Raw genomic sequence first — 15,791 nt, forward strand, 5'->3', positions numbered from 1 at the left:
TTGTTATTCGCCATAGAAATTTTAAAATTTTGATTTCTTTGTTTATTTCATCATACTGCCATGAAGGGCTATAGTACGAGTTGGAAGTAGAAAATAGAGAGATGGCGGAAACAAAACAAGATGCAATCGATATCAGTGGTTAGCGATGTGTAGAAGGTATTGAGCGAGTGATGGAGGTCGAAAATGATTAGGTAGAGCATTCCATAGCTCTAAAGTGTGGACAAAAAACTCAGTGCGATGATGAAAAGAAGACGTATTCAACCCATGAGGGTGTTGGCTGAATGTAAATGTCATGTAGCTGTTAAGTAAAAGAAATCATGCAGAGTTAATCAGAACATGGAGAAACTTCAGACATTCAGTAAGATGACGGGAAGAGATAGCGGCAAGTGTAAGACTGTAAAGATAGGAACTAGGTGAAAAATATCTGCCATAGCAATGGCTAACGAAGTGTACAGCTTTCTTTGGGACAGAGAGAATTTTGTCGATATCAGATTTCTCGTGTCGTTTCCATGAGGCAGAGCCATACTCTAGTATTGGGTGAACCAGTGTTCTTTAAGTGAGGAGCCTTGCAGTGAGAGAAGCCAAACTTTGAGCACATTGCAGGTATCCTAGCTTACTAATTGCACAGTTGCACATCTAGGTAATGTGATTGGGCCAAGATAAACCCCTTTGAGAGTATAAGACACAGGTACTTATATTGTGACATGTTTCCTAGAGGGCAATCACTACACATTGGTGCACAATAAACTTTCTGGTGTAAAGTGATTCACCTGCTGCTTCTGATTGCTTTCGTGTTTGCAGGCCCAGCTGTCAACAGTGTTCAACATCCGCCAGGACATCATGAAGTCACTGTCACTCTATTACTACACATTCGTCGACCTCCTCGACTTCAGGGTAAGGAGCTACTCATTGTTTGGAGGTACCAGCGATTGATGCCATCCGCGTGGGGGAAATCAAGCCACTTCTGTGGCTCAGTGCCAGTTCTCTAGGTCTTGAAGTATCAGAACGAACATTTGGCCTCAGTGATAATGACAGAACATACCTAGTATTTTTCCCTCAGCAGAGATGTGATGACTGCTTTTATTGTCAAGTACTTTTTGTCATTGGGGCAAACAGCGAGTAAGAAGCTTCAGTTCAGATCGAAGCGTGAAGTCTTGTCTGTATAGGTACTGCCATGTTACTATGTAATCATGGTTAGCAGTGGTAAATGCCACAGTAACTTGCTGTATTGAATGTGCAGCTTGTGACGGCCTGACATGTTATGTGTCGTCACAATGTATCGTGCGCTATCCAAAGCTGAAATTCTACACTCCCACGAAAATCAGACAGTTCTGTCTCTAACTATAATCTGCTGTACAAAAATATTGCCTTGTACACTTCATACTTTCGACAGTGCTACAAGTTGCTTGTGAGATGTGGTATAGATGCGTTGATTGAACTTGCCATTTGACAAACTTCCTTTGCAGGATCATGTCAATGAGCTGCTCACCACGATAGACTCCTTCCAGCTTCATCTGGACATCGTGAGTACTTTTATGATGCATCGTTTGCTTACACCCATGACGAGAAGTACTGCTTACTGTGAATGCAGTTGAGCTTTTTCATATTTGCCGAGTCAGCTACAGAAGAAGTTTATCTTTTGCTTGTCACGATTATTTGAGTTTGCTGGCCTTCGTGCATTTTTCTTCAGGGAACTGTAATTAGATGTGCAGGATAGTTCACTCAAGGAACACAGAATTTGTATTCAAGCCAACGTACCGTCATAACTATTGTTTCATCATAGTGTGCCCTAGTGGAACGTTACATAAGGGGTTGCAATTATCAATAGTAAACAAAGGTAATTTATGCAAGGAAAAATATGTCACCGAGACAAAAAGAAAACAATGTGCACTGACATATCTCTTTAGAACTATACAATTACTGCTACTAGTGCACTGTAATTTCATGCGACGGAAATGTGAGTGGTGGAACATCAACGGGTGCTCAAACAGTGTTTCTCGGTAATGAGAAATTACAGCCCGGTGTACAAGCAAACAGAGTTGTAATCTCTGATTTTCCATCACTCTAGCGTGATGCCGCGTCGTGTTCCAACTCTCGGCCCTTTTCGTGCGCAGACACTCAACTTCGACGTAACCAAAGCGTACCTGGACCTTGTGGCGGCATACGTGACGTTGATGATCCTCCTGTCCCGCGTGGAAGACCGGAAGGCGGTGCTGGGCCTCTTCAACACGGCCCATGAGATGACTCACGGCCACAGCGACAACAGCTTTCCCCGCCTGGGCCAGCTCATCGTCGAATACGACCCGCCTCTCAAGAAGCTCGCCGACGAGTTTGTGCCACATTCCAAGGTGACGCCGATATTTTCACTTGCAATTGGCAGCAGCTAGCCCCTTTTCATAATTGTAAAGCTAGCTTTTCTGCAATGCAGTTAGCCCAACTAATGGCAGCTAGCCACTTCTGCAAACAGTGGGTTCAAGCGCAGTGCTGTGATGGGGAAAATGCAGACTCAGCTCTCTTTATATAAGCACGCATAATAGACGAGCCCTAGCACATGCAACTAGGACCTGCTCTCCACTCGAAGCTCCACTCCATTACTTGGGTGAATGTGCAGCAAGCGCACTTGCTGATCATGAAATGGGTCTATTCTGAAGGGGGAGTCTTGTTATCAGTGACAAGATTCTACCTACCATAAAATGCCGAGCAAGCGCCCCCCTCCCTTTTTCGGGAGATCTGAAATAAGCACCAATGACCGAGCAAGCCCTTCCCTCCCCCTCCTCCCCTGCGGCCACTCTTTTCTCAAGACGAGCATCGCTTGTGTAAAAAGAACCACAAGAATGAGTATACTGAATGCGCATCTGATGTTGTTTATGAAATTCCGTTGTCATGTGGTCGGTCGTATATTGTTCAAGCTGGTCGCTGCTTCAATGGTTTGACAGGGACGAGGGGGATTAAAAACAGTAAATAAATAAAGCATTTCATTAAAAACATGGATGGGCATCTTTTTTAATTTTTAGCGGCTCTCCCGCCGCAATCTCGAACCGAGCAAGCACCCCCCCTCCAAATTTGGTCGGAGTATCCTTCACCGTAGAGGGGCCGCTTGCTCGGCATTTTACGGCAAGTACGCTCCAGAGCACAAACCTTTTAGCAGAAATCTTAAGTTATTTAACTCGCATCAGCTGAACTCACCACTAGTCGACTTTTCATAATCTCATCGACCACTATACTCAACAGTGCCCTTTGCACTGTCAGACCACCAGCTGTCTTTCACGGCACACTGCCACTTGCCGTGCTCCACTTTTTGTTTTTGTCCAAAACATGTAGCACTCAGCTAAAACAGTGATGCCGAGGTACATCTGCCTCTAGACGCACTGCCATTTTGTGATGTCGGAAGCTTGATAACATTGTAGTGAGGCACTTGCACTTGCTCGTTGTGATGGAGCAGTTGCAGCACATGTGCGACCTAGGGGAAGCAAAGGGGGATCAGGCTACAAAAGGCAAAGGCATAGCTTAGTGGGACTTGTTAAACGCCGCAATTCTACATCAAACATAAATAGATACACTTTCTAAAACCATTAGAGGAGCGTGCACCATAACAATGCAGGCTTGATCAGCGTGACCCAGAGCGATGGGAGACCTTGTTGTCCAGCCCCGCCCTGCCGACTCAGCTCGCACTGACGGCCAGCGGCCAGGAGTTGCTGGAGACATATGGGTCCCGTGAATAGGGAACCACCCCGTCTGGTACCTGCGCGTACCATCGAATATTTGGGCTCAATAAAGTTGATTCTCTCTCTCTTGATCAGCGTGAAACACTCCATCTTTGTTTGTGTGGAGCAGCATCGCGTGCCAGCAAGGAGTCTCTTCCGTTCATGAACAGTCCGTCACTTTCGCAACATAGGCACCTTGCTGGCATTTATTATTTTTTATTATTTTTTTTCACACAGACCTGGCTGCAATCTTGCTTTTTCTTTTTAGCCTGTGTCTGGATCAACACATAGAACTCATACCAAATATAGCAGATATTAATAGGTTTTTTGAGTTCCAAACTGCTTGGGGTTTGCAAATTACTACCTTGTGACCGAAGGCATAAACTTGATTGGCCCATATGGTGGCACCACCTGGTTGCGCATAGCTCAACTAGATGAACACAGCTATTGTTGCAGTTACCAAATATTTGCTACCTGTGCATTTCCTTACCAGTGGTGTAATTTCAGACAGATTTCTTTAATAAGTGCTAGGTTCTTTTAGCAGTTATCAGTAATACTCCACCATTTACGCTATGGTATTTCCATTCTGTGTTAGCGTACCATGATTTCATACGTTCCAGCCACGCATGTATCTCGAAGTACATAGTAACGTGATGAGATGATGTGAGCAGCTAACGCAGGCTTCGCAGACTTGCATAGCTATGTGCCACCCGCTACTGTACAGTATTGCTGTACTTATCGTACGGAAAACTAGCGCTGATAATACACACTACTATCTGATGATTTCCCAGTAGGGAGTTTCTGTCCTTATTGGTACGCTGTTACAGCTTTCCTGTGATGACACCCTTTCTGTTTTTTGCGGTGGGTTACTCTCTTGAGTATTAAAGGCAGTTTTACTTTATTCTTCTTTGCAGACCCTTTTCCAGGCCCTTCTGTCACTGCAACAGGTGTTTCCACGGCGTAACCTCACAGCCGATGAGTGGCGCAAGAGCCAAATGCTCAGCCTCCTGGTGACACCCGCACAGATGCTCACGCCCGCACAGACAGAAACGGTAGGTGCCTGTTGAGAATTACCACCCAGTGCAACTGTGCTACCGTGCCAACCACTCATTTACTATCATTAAAGGTGAGGTACAGTTAAACCTGGATATAACGGAATTGACAAATTCCCGAAAAAAGGCATTATAAACAGGTTTTCGCTACGAATCCAGTTTCAGCACGAAAATTCGGATAATAAACATACAAATTAAGCACAAGGGGAATTGAATGCAGAGCTCACCCAAAACATTTATTTAGTGGCAAAAAATTGCGTTATTTTGCTCTGTTGCTTGCTTGTGAGGGATGGCAATACTGAACGTTCGTAGGACATCAATACAATGCTGCTCCATCATCTTCTTGCCGTGGCCTCCAAGATTGGCTCTGGCAACACGATGGTGGGTTGCCGGAGACCATGGCTCTGAGGCCATGGTCTCGCGCACCCGCAGCGCGGCTCAAGACAGCAAAGCATGTGCCGACAGTGACGAGTCGACCTCCGAAGGTCCGTCGTTGTCACCGGGGTCGTGGACAGTTTCCACCAGCACCTAATCTGACATTCTTCAGTAGTGACGACACAGTTGTCGGAATTAAGAATATATCGCAAAAGCTGCACGTCGTCAGGGGCTGCTCCATGCGCGCGCACGGCGTCGAAAACGAGCAGCAAACTCCATATGCGGTACGGCCCCAGATATGCTGCGCGAACTCGAAGCGTAGCGACACAGAGCAAGGTTTTTGGTTTTTTTTTATTGGCATCACCTGGTGTCACGTTAACGAAGCGCAGTTCAGAGACTACTTCAACCACCGAAAAGTGGCACTGCCAACGTGAAAAGCCGTTTTCTTTCATTTTTGCTTTTTTTTAACGAAAGCCGTCGCGGTTAGCGTGGTGGCATCCGCGAATGGCTGGATGAGGTTTGAAGAGGGGGGGGGGGCCACACACGCGCCCGCGGCAGCAGGAAAGTTGGCTCGAGGAGCGTATGCCTGACCTGCCTGCCTCACGCACACCTGTACACACAAACGAGCGCTTCGCTCTCGCCTTACACGTCACCGGGGTTTCGAGCACGCCATGCGCGACGATGCCGCTTCGCGCTCTCATCGGCGGGGCAACCGCAGAAGATGTGTCAAGCTCTAAACATTTATTTTTACCACACAATGACGTTGGCAGAAGCTCTTAAAAACATTTACTATACGCTTTGGGCATATCTTACCAAAAGCAGTAATTGTCGTCTATATTACATGCCTTTTCTTTCTTAAATCCTGCATACCTCCAGATTACGAACAGTCGCATTCTTGAAAGCAAAACAGCAAGTGTTGAGATTTCAAAAAGGAAATGCAAAGGAGACAGGTGAAGAGTATCGTTGTAGAACAAAGATGCATTCAAAAGAATGCTAACTATTCTTAGAGTGAACATAATGAGTTGGCTTTAAAGAAAGATGTGCTCATAACTAGATGAGCAAGATTAAACCTTTTTGAGGAACAGCATGGAAAATAATAAGGGGAAAGAAAGGATTGTAACGAAAAATAGCTTTTCCTGTGGAAGATAAAACTGGTTTACCTTCTATTTCATCGCAGATGCCCTGTGAATACCTCTCCTTGGAGACCATGGAGCGCTGGATTATATGTGAGTGTAGAGTGGGGTTTTCTTCTATGAAATTTATTTCTTTGTGTTCGATGTCAGTGATATCAAGCTTATGTTGAATTGGGGCAATCAAGCAATTTGCTTGCATTTTGTCTATCTGTTCCAGTACAATTTGTGAGGAATGTAACTAGTGTGAGCCGCATCATCAGCATATTGTTCCGTGTTCATAGTTCTTAATTGAATACTTGCTTTTTGAACCTCAGTGGCTGTGGTGTGATGTTCTGCTGCCAAGCACATGGTCCATGATTCAACCTGCTTTGGCTGTGGTGACTGCATTCAGTTCAGGGCACAATCAGTGCTCTTTGTGTGCATAAAAAAATATTAGAGAGTGGCAATTTTCATATTTACCCGTGCAAGTCCTGCATCTTTACTTCAGAGTACGAAAATTTAGAACAGTAAATTTTGCTACCATGTGCGTATCCACATACCGGTCAATTTCTGCAGACTGCTACTAGATGTCGCCAGTTGTCTTGTCGACAGTGGTATTATCATTACAGTATACCGCACTTGGCACCAAGCCGACCAATCCGCAACTTTTGCCACCAGCTGTGATAGGGCAGTGATTATCACAGCTGGGTGATTACCAGCTGTGATTATCACAGCTGTGATAAGGCAGTGTTTCAGTATAGCTAAGCCGGTCTGTAATATTCAGCAAACAAAATGTCCACTCTGCCGGCACTTGGAAATAAAGAAATCAATTTCAACATTACAGTTTTTCTTTTCTTTCAGACCACCTGACAATTTGTACATTTTCGCTGTGTTTTCTGTGTCCAAAAAAAACGGAGCAGAAGGTGTAAATACCTCTGTAGTTGGCTACCAATGACTGAGTTACAGTAATGGTAAATGCAGTAACTCACAGCCTACCCACTAAGGCACCTCGTAATTTAACCGCGTGGTTTAACCAATCACTTACATTGAAATGGATGGAAAAGTGGGCAAGTTGGTATTGATTAGTGGCAAATAAGCGACAGTGCACTGAAAAAGGAAGGAAGACGTGAACACAACAGAAGCGTGCCGTTCTGTTGCATTCACGTGTTATGTTGTGATCATGTCTTCCGTCACGTTTTCAGTGCGCCGTTGCTTATTTTGCCATGAAGTTAGATTGCTATGCACCGGTCACCATGACCCATACAGGAGTATGCAAATTCACCTCTTGGTTTATGACAGCTGTCACATTAAAAATTAAAATGATTACTGCTCTGACAATTAGACCTGCTTGGTTCCTTGCAAACACTAAGGTGCATCAGAGTAACAAGTTAGCCAATGTGGTACCACCCACTGCAAGTTTATGGAACTGCAAAAAAATTCGAGTTCCCACGAAGCTCATTGATATGAAACTTATCGATTTATGATGTGAAACTTATTAGACACGATATCATTGAATTAAAAGTTCTAAAGTTCAATGTTCAATACCTTTTGTTAACGACTCAGGAATTAAATTCAATTTAAAAAAGCATCATACTTCTACATAGCGGGAATTCGCATTTGACATGAAATTCAAGTCCCGTAATCTTTTGTATTTGACTGTGCGCATCAGTGAACATCGTACTGGAGATGTATGAGGTTTCATAGTAAGAATACTAGGTTTGATAGAGAAGCAAGCTTCAGTTACCGCACAAAGGGTCATCACTTACACTTGACAGCTTGAAAGTACATTTTGAAAGGTTTACTGTCAAGGCACAAGATGAATCTCCTTCTTCACAACGCAGATGCTCTAAGAAAAAAAAAAAAGCCAAGCTTAAAACATGTGGCAGCAATTAATAGGCGTTGTATGTCAGTGTCGCTGAGCATTTGGCTACTATTGTGCTATTAAATACTTACATGGGCGTTGTTGTCACTAATGATGACGAATTCGGGCACTCTTTTCTTGTGTTACATTGATGCCACATGTAGGAAGTAAAACTTGTAAAGGCTAGCAGGAACAGTAGTTTAGTTGTTGATGGACTACTTGAGCTATATGAAAGCATTAATCACCGACTACCATGCTGCCATTTTTGTGTCTGTACATGTCATGCCTACGACGTTCTTCTCCCCTCACTTTGTCCTATTTCATCTTTATTTTTCAGTTTGCTTTTTCATTTCCTCATGCCCTTTTCTTTTAAACAGATGCCTCAGAAAAGGCACTAAATCTTTTATTCTTCAATGCACTCTAGCCAGAGAAGAGACAGTCACTCTAGGGCAGGGTTTCTCAGCCATGAATTTTCGGGGACCCTTGTGAACCGGTGGAATAGATGAGGGACCCCTTGCAGTGAGAGAAGGAAAGTTGGGAGGGGTCACAACACAGCAGCGCAGCGTGAGGTACGTTGCTTTTATTTAAATGGGTCCTGTTTGAGAACCACTGCTCTAAGGCATCTCCAAAGAAACCCCTACGTACACTGCGTTATAACCAATACAATGCATGTAACCCATTTCTCATACTATTGCCTGTACTGTGGGGCAACGGACACGTGGTGACTGGGTGTGCTAATTATGCAGAATGCGACAGTCGAGAAAAAAAAAGACATAAAAAGAAGAACCGAGGACATGACATTGAAAAAGACTAGGCTTGTGCGAATAGTAAATTTTAGGTTCAAAGTGATTAGTGATTTGGTCGAATAATTTTGAATCGAATTCGAATTAGTATATATTGTAAAGAAAAATGAGCATATTTGTCGTGACCCAACTGACCTGCACAATATATATATTTTTTTTATTGAAACAAAGAATGTGCAAATGTCATTCTTTTTTATTCATAGGAATTGGAAGCAACTTTGAATAGTAGCAGGATTTGACTTTTGGTAGAATGCAATTGATAACCTACAAAATAAGTTACATTTTAAAATTTACTATACTTGGAGCATATAAGCCGATATAACGAGCTCTTAAACTTTAAAAAATTATGAATTGATGTGAGAGTAATATGTTCATTTAACCGTGAAGTGAGGCTTCGCGGCAGTGCAGATTTTCTTTGGATAGGTGTATTCACGGTATAGCACCCCTCAACTGCAGTGAAACCACCTTTATAGGGGGTTACATGCTGTTTATACATGTCTATTTGTACATTTTGAATACTTCGAAATTTAGAATAATTTAAATTTGTTTCAAAGCAAATTCGAATATGTACTTTAATATTTGTTCGAATACTTGAAGTGCTTGAATATTCGCACAAGCCTAAAATAGACTATAAAGAATTGCTGGAGACTGTGCTAGCAGCCATGGACCTGAAGGACCAGTGCAAGCTGGTGAAGCAGTCTAGAAAAGCAACAAGGGCCAAAGGCTACGGGGACAGAGGTGGCCACCTGCCTCGTGTGAAGAAAGAGTTCCTCTTTTTTCGCTGACTTGTGCCACTAAACATTTTTTCTCTTCCGCTGTTCGGGAAATGGCAGCATATCTTCAAGCTTTGTTTGTTAGCCTCCTAAGTTTTGCCATTTTTTTTTTCCTTCAACCTACATCCGCATCGGTAGTACAGTGTTTACTGTGCTTGTCTGCTGATCCGAAGGTCGCGGGTTCGATCCATCCCAGCTGCGGCGGTCACATTCTGGTGATGCAGAATGCTAGAAGCACATGTACTATGCATGACACCAGATGGTCAAAATTTCCAGAGCACTCCACAACCAAGCGCCTCATAATGATATTATGGTTTTGGCACATAAAACCCCAGATATTAACCTTTGACCTACAGATAATGACTGGTGCCCTGTATGGTGGCTCCTCTGTCTTCCTCGAGTTTAAATCCGCTTGGCTGCATTCTTGCGTCATGCTCGGGCCATGCACGCCAGTATATAGAACATGTTGGTTTTTGTCAGCCGGGCCTAGTGGTTGCCTATTTTTACGAGCCCACTACGTGTCCTTATACTGTAAGTTCTCATTTTGAATATGTGGGGTCTGAAGATGAGCCGCTCACGGAACATACGGAGACAGTTCATGCCGTCAGGCAACAAACACGTCTACATTTAATAAACACTTTTACAACAACGAGCTCGCCAGCCTAATCAAATACATAACTAGTAACTTGCTAAGTAACCTTATACAATGCAAATAAATTGCACAGAAAACATAACACATGCAGTGCACGCATGCGGTGTCGCCGATGTCCGACTCGCCACAAGGGCCCGTGCACCCGACTCGTGGAATCGTACACACGGACTCTGCCAAGAGCCATCCGTCCACACACGTTGCCAAACCCCAAAGAGCCTCGCTGCTGTTTTCTGTGCGCCGGCCGAACCTCTCCCACCAGGCGGCGCTGCTGGCACCAGCGCACTAACCCTAACCCGAGCAAGCACAGCGCCACCTCTTGCTCGGTGGCTGTTAAACCTAACTGCGACTAATACGCCAGACGCGCGTGTACCATGAGGCACAAATAACTTTACAAGGGGTGAAGGGCCCCCACAAAATTGAAATTTAAATTTTATTCTGCAACAAGAAAAAAAGTTACAAGAAGGACAGGTAAAGGGTGTGAGAATAGCCTGAGGGCCCTGACCCCTAGTACACAGGGTAGCACAGAAGCGTGCGGCTAAGTGAGTACAACTTACTAGGAGAGAAATGTATGTTTAAAAAAAGGGGGGGGATTATAATCAAGGTGCGACTTGATTTTACGTGCTGTTGTCTTCCTGCCAATTTTCCTTTATATAGCGTTGAAGCAATGAAGCCTTAGTTAGTCGGCTCTCGTCCTGTGTGTCCCTTCGCTTGTGTTAAATCTCCTTCATGCTGTTTTTCCCATTTAGAAATGTTTGACCAACTAGCCCAATGAACCACACTTCTATAAACTTTAAAAAGTATAAACTCAGCTTATTGAAAGTTTTGGTGCTGATGGCTCTGTTCCTGCGCAGTGGGGTTCCTGCTGCTTCACCCGTACCTGCAGCAGCCCCCCGCCCAGGCGCTGTTCCTCCAGGCCCTGTCCAACGGCTGGGCCCTCACGCTGTTTCGCGACGAGCTGCTGGCCGTGCACCCGTACGCGCAGCAGTTCTTCGAGGGCCTCAAGGGCCACGGCAAGCGCGCCTCCGAGGTCAAGGAGGCCCTCGGCCAGGCCGTGCAGTCGGCGCCCCTCGTCCACCGCGAGCGGCGCAAGTTCCTCCGCTCGGCCCTCAAGGAGCTCGCCCTCGTGCTGGCCGAACAGCCCGGTCTGCTGGGACCAAAGGTGAGAGTTCGTGAGCTGTGACATTACCTTGTACAGGTGCAAGAAGTGCAGTATGTACGACCAGCTGGTATGTGCTGCAATATTAAATCCCTTGGTTCGACTCTGTTCTGTTCCGCAACCGGGTGTCATTCCTTGAATGGTTACAACTCTGCAAATTGCACTGAAATTTCTATCGTTATGCTCTTATAATCTGACGGAATATCATTGAGTTGGATTTCCGCCACGCCGTCCTCAGTGTTTCTTTGGTTAGAAGAGACCTTGGTTACTAGAGACATGTTTCCTGGGCCCCTTGAGTGCCTCTGGTAGCGTTGTTTTACTGTATTCTAAAATGACACGGCATTGGGCTTGTTGGTGATCTTCAGGAATCGGCGCAGTATTTTGCGCAATATATTAACACCACTGCGAGAATATGTACACAATTGAGCAAGCAGTTAAAACTAGGGGTGCACGAATATTCGAACTCGAATATTTTTTGAATAGTGTTTGCTATTCGATTCGATTCACACCGAAATTTTACTATTCGAAGTATTCGAATTTCCGCAAAATAAATATAACTGTTTATAATAAAGGAAAATAATTATAAAAACAATAAATCGGCGTGCAGCGTGCTTTGTCTTGAGTTTTGGGGCGCCGACGTGCGAAACTGCTAGCTGCTTCTACCCGTGCTCCGAGCGGTCGATGCACGACGAGCTTGCCAGAGGGTCTGCTGCCGATTCGTAAAATGCCTGTCCACGGCTCCGAGGAGCCAGCGGGCTATGCGATTCGTTGCTTGCGACGAAACACATTGCGGGTTTTCGCTTTCGCTTGTCTGCTAGTGCGATGTTCTTGCCCGCAGAGTTTGGATTCGTCTCGTACATCAGCGTCGTGAGTGGAGTTAGGCCTAGCGACGACTCCAAGCAGTAAGCTCGGTCGTGATATGCATGGCCACGGTGCCTGATGTTTCAAAGTACATCATGCTCGATTGCGAGTACGAAGAGTCGTCTTGCAATGGTCTTCATCACGAGGGGCGAAATGCTGATAAGCAGAACAGTCGATCCAAGATGCATGTCTTCGATGTTAGCGACGGGCGCGGCGTACTATCGTGATCTGATGCTTGAGCTTCCGCTAGCAGCTGTCAAACTAAAGCGTAATTATATTCTAAATGATCGTCGACCTGTGAACACAGAACGAGTGTGAACACGTCACTAAGTAGCGCTATTTTCGACAGCCGTGACCTTGCAATGTGCAAGCAGCAGACAACGCTCTCCCGGAGCGAGGATCGGACCAATGGCAAGGCATGCTGGAGCAACATGGCGGACGCAGCTAATCGAAGGCCTCGGAATGAACTTCAAACATTTGCTTTTTGTACGCTTTTTTCTGAAAGGAGGACCTAGCTGAAGCGGGAAATTTGAAGACTGAGAAATGCTCTTTCCAACGAGCCCAAGATGGCGGTGCCCGGTTGCGCCATTGCAGAGCTATAATTTTTTTAAACGCAGTTTTCTTTTTTTTTGCGATTTCTGCAATAATTTTCGCCACCTCAACAAGCACAACAAATTTTTACCGCACTTGTACGCAGTTTTGAATGACGATATTTTGGAATCAGAAAAAGGGTTACAGAAACTGAAGATGCGATTTGCGAAAATAGATTTTTTTGATATTTTTAGTGATACAAAAGCCGCATCCCTCCTTAGGAATAAATCTGTTCATTGACCATGTTTGTGACTTGTCACAAACATGGTTCCTGTCTCGTAAGAACATACTTAAGGATTCTGTGCAACTTTTTTCTGTAATTTCACTTCGAAGTATTCGAAAAATATTTGAGAAATATTCAAAAATTATTCGATTCGATTCGCACTCAATTTTTATTATTCGAATTCGCTTCGCGTTCAAAATTTTGCTATTCGCACAGGTGTAGTTGAAACTGGACAAATTTTCATATTAAAACGATTAAAACTAGAAATTTTCAAATTTCATGTGTCACTTCACACTTTGTTTGTCATTGAAAAGTGTAACTGTGGTCACAATAAAAATTTCGCTCTTTGCCTCGTTGCTGTGCAGGCATTATATGTACTGATGGGGCTCTCTTTGGCACGTGACGAAGTGTGCTGGCTCGTCCGGCACAATGAACTGGGACCGCCATCTCGTGCTCCGGGGCGGTCGCGGAGCCTCCAAGGTGAAGACCTGCTTGATCGGCAACTCCCAGAGCTTCTCTTCCACATGGAGGAACTCCGCGGACTCTTCCGCAAGTACAGCCAGGTGCGTGTGAGAAATGTCGACGCTTGTTTTACACTCGTACGGTTGGCTGCTCTTATTAAGTTTGTGGTACCTCTTTTACGTATTTCGTTGAAGAACCCCAGGTGGTCAAAATGTCCGGAGCCATCCACTACTGCGTCTCTCATTATCATATTGTGGTTTTGGGACATAAAACCCCACAAATTATTATTAAATATCATCTTTACGTACTACTGTAATGTTACTGATGACTAATTAAGTTGCATGTGGTTAGATTCTCATGAACGATAACTCTTCAGTTGCAAGTAAGCGCCATGTCCTGTTGTTTCTAGTGTCCGGTTTGTTGTTGCTCTTAATAGGTACCGTATTTACTCGCATAATTTGCGCACTTTTTTTCGCGAATTTGGAGATCCAAAAAGGGGGTGCGCAAATTACGCGGAGATTTCACGAGCACATCTGAAATAATGCACAATATATAGTCCTAACGCGCGCGATATAATACATTAAAGAAGAAAATAAATTATAGCGCGAACGAAGGGTTTTTAACAGAATTAGCACGTACTTTAACCAGCCAGATTCGGTCATGCACGGTCTAGTCAGAATCACTGGTTGAGAAGTCCGACTGAGAATCATCGCCGCGGCCGCTGTCACCGCCCTCCCAAAGCGCATCGTCCTTGGTTCCGTCGAGTGCGTTGAGGCGTCTTCTTGAAGCTCTTCGCGACAATGCTGGGAGTAACGAGGTGCCACAGCACGGCGATACCGGTGGGCCTAAGCTCTCGCACATATTTGAAAAGGTATTCTTTAACGGCAGGAAACTTTCCATGCCTCGGTCGATCCTCGGAACGGTCTCCTTCCCGGTCTTGTATTAAAAAGCGAACTCTTCTGCGGCACGGTTCCCGTTTCCTTAGGCAAATTCTATAACAGTGAGCTTGAATTTTGCCGAATAGTTATTGTAGCCCAGCGCAAGAGAACAGTGAAAACGCAACTGGGCTAATCGCGAAACCTAAACTTCCGATATCAACGAAGGCTGCGTTGCAGCGCGGACGCAGAGGAGGAGGGTCAGCGAGGGGAAATGTTGGCGCGACTGGCCCTCGCACGCCTCCGATGCAGAAAGTAGTCCGTGCCGTGTCGCGTGCATGAATTCTCACGGCGGGAGAACGTTCGAACAGTTCCGACAACCCGTGAAGAGGTTTGGGTGTTCGGGTACTGTTGGTACGGTCTCGGCGGTTTCCGGAGAATAGAACGAAGTAATCGGAAGAAGGGACTTCGCACTCGCGGCCTGTCTTGTGTATGACTGCGCTCGCCTGCTCGGTGAAGGCCGCGGGGGCGCGGCCGTTCAAAGTTTCCTCGTGCGCGCGGGCCGTCGAGCTGGCTCGAGCGGGGCGGGGAGTGCAAAATATGCGAGTAAATATTTTTTTTAGCAAAGCTGGCTAAATATTAGGGGCGCGCAAATTTAGTGAGGGCGCAAATTATGCGGGTAAATACGGTAAGTTTTGAAGATGAATGCATACAAACTAACCCATTAATCCACCTTGCTGAAAAAAACGAAAAATTTTTCTGAGTGGTGGTGGCCAATAATCCTTGTAGGGGGGGTGGGGTGCAGTGTTTCTCGACTCTGTATGCTAGAGGTTTTGCCTCAGTGCATCATGTTCAATTTTCATCTAAGCAATGCGTTAGCAGGCTGTAGAGTGAAAGAACTTTGATTTGCCATGGGTTGATAAATACTACACAATGCTTCGTAATCACAGGAAGAAAGCTTGAAATCTGAACAAAAATTTGTCCTGGCTTGATGACTGAAACGCGATTGATTCCTTTTCGAGGCGGTCACTCTGCCATGCAGTAGAGTATCCTGGAAAGTTCTGATGGTAGAGTGACCGCCCTGGAAAGTCTTGAGTTCAATTCCCAAACAGGGACAAATTTCTCTTCACATAGGAAGCTTTCTTTCCAAGAACACCATATTGGGCACTCAAGCAAGGTGTGTGACCGGGCTAGTTGGTATTCCATGGCGACGTGAACAGTGCGTGAAGCACACAAGGATGAGTAACCGACGAGGACTAGCGCTGACTTCCAACTGGAATTTATTAACGTG

At 45.1% G+C, this 15,791-nt stretch overlaps 1 protein-coding gene across 2 annotated transcripts in view; it reads left to right on the forward strand.

The window, feature by feature from the left end:
• The window catches only part of LOC119405251 (membrane-associated protein Hem), a 51,234-nt gene that overhangs the window by 2,330 nt on the left and 33,113 nt on the right, over window positions 1-15,791 (forward strand). For both annotated transcript variants that reach the window (XM_037672062.2, XM_037672063.2), the window contains exons 3-9: window positions 802-894; window positions 1,467-1,523; window positions 2,115-2,348; window positions 4,619-4,756; window positions 6,309-6,357; window positions 11,184-11,491; window positions 13,529-13,726. In XM_037672062.2, coding sequence (XP_037527990.1) covers window positions 802-894; window positions 1,467-1,523; window positions 2,115-2,348; window positions 4,619-4,756; window positions 6,309-6,357; window positions 11,184-11,491; window positions 13,529-13,726 — 1,077 coding nt within the window. The remainder of the gene's footprint in view (window positions 1-801; window positions 895-1,466; window positions 1,524-2,114; window positions 2,349-4,618; window positions 4,757-6,308; window positions 6,358-11,183; window positions 11,492-13,528; window positions 13,727-15,791) is intronic.

Source organism: Rhipicephalus sanguineus, chromosome 9 (assembly GCF_013339695.2).
Source record: "Rhipicephalus sanguineus isolate Rsan-2018 chromosome 9, BIME_Rsan_1.4, whole genome shotgun sequence".
Lineage (NCBI taxonomy): Eukaryota > Metazoa > Arthropoda > Arachnida > Ixodida > Ixodidae > Rhipicephalus > Rhipicephalus sanguineus.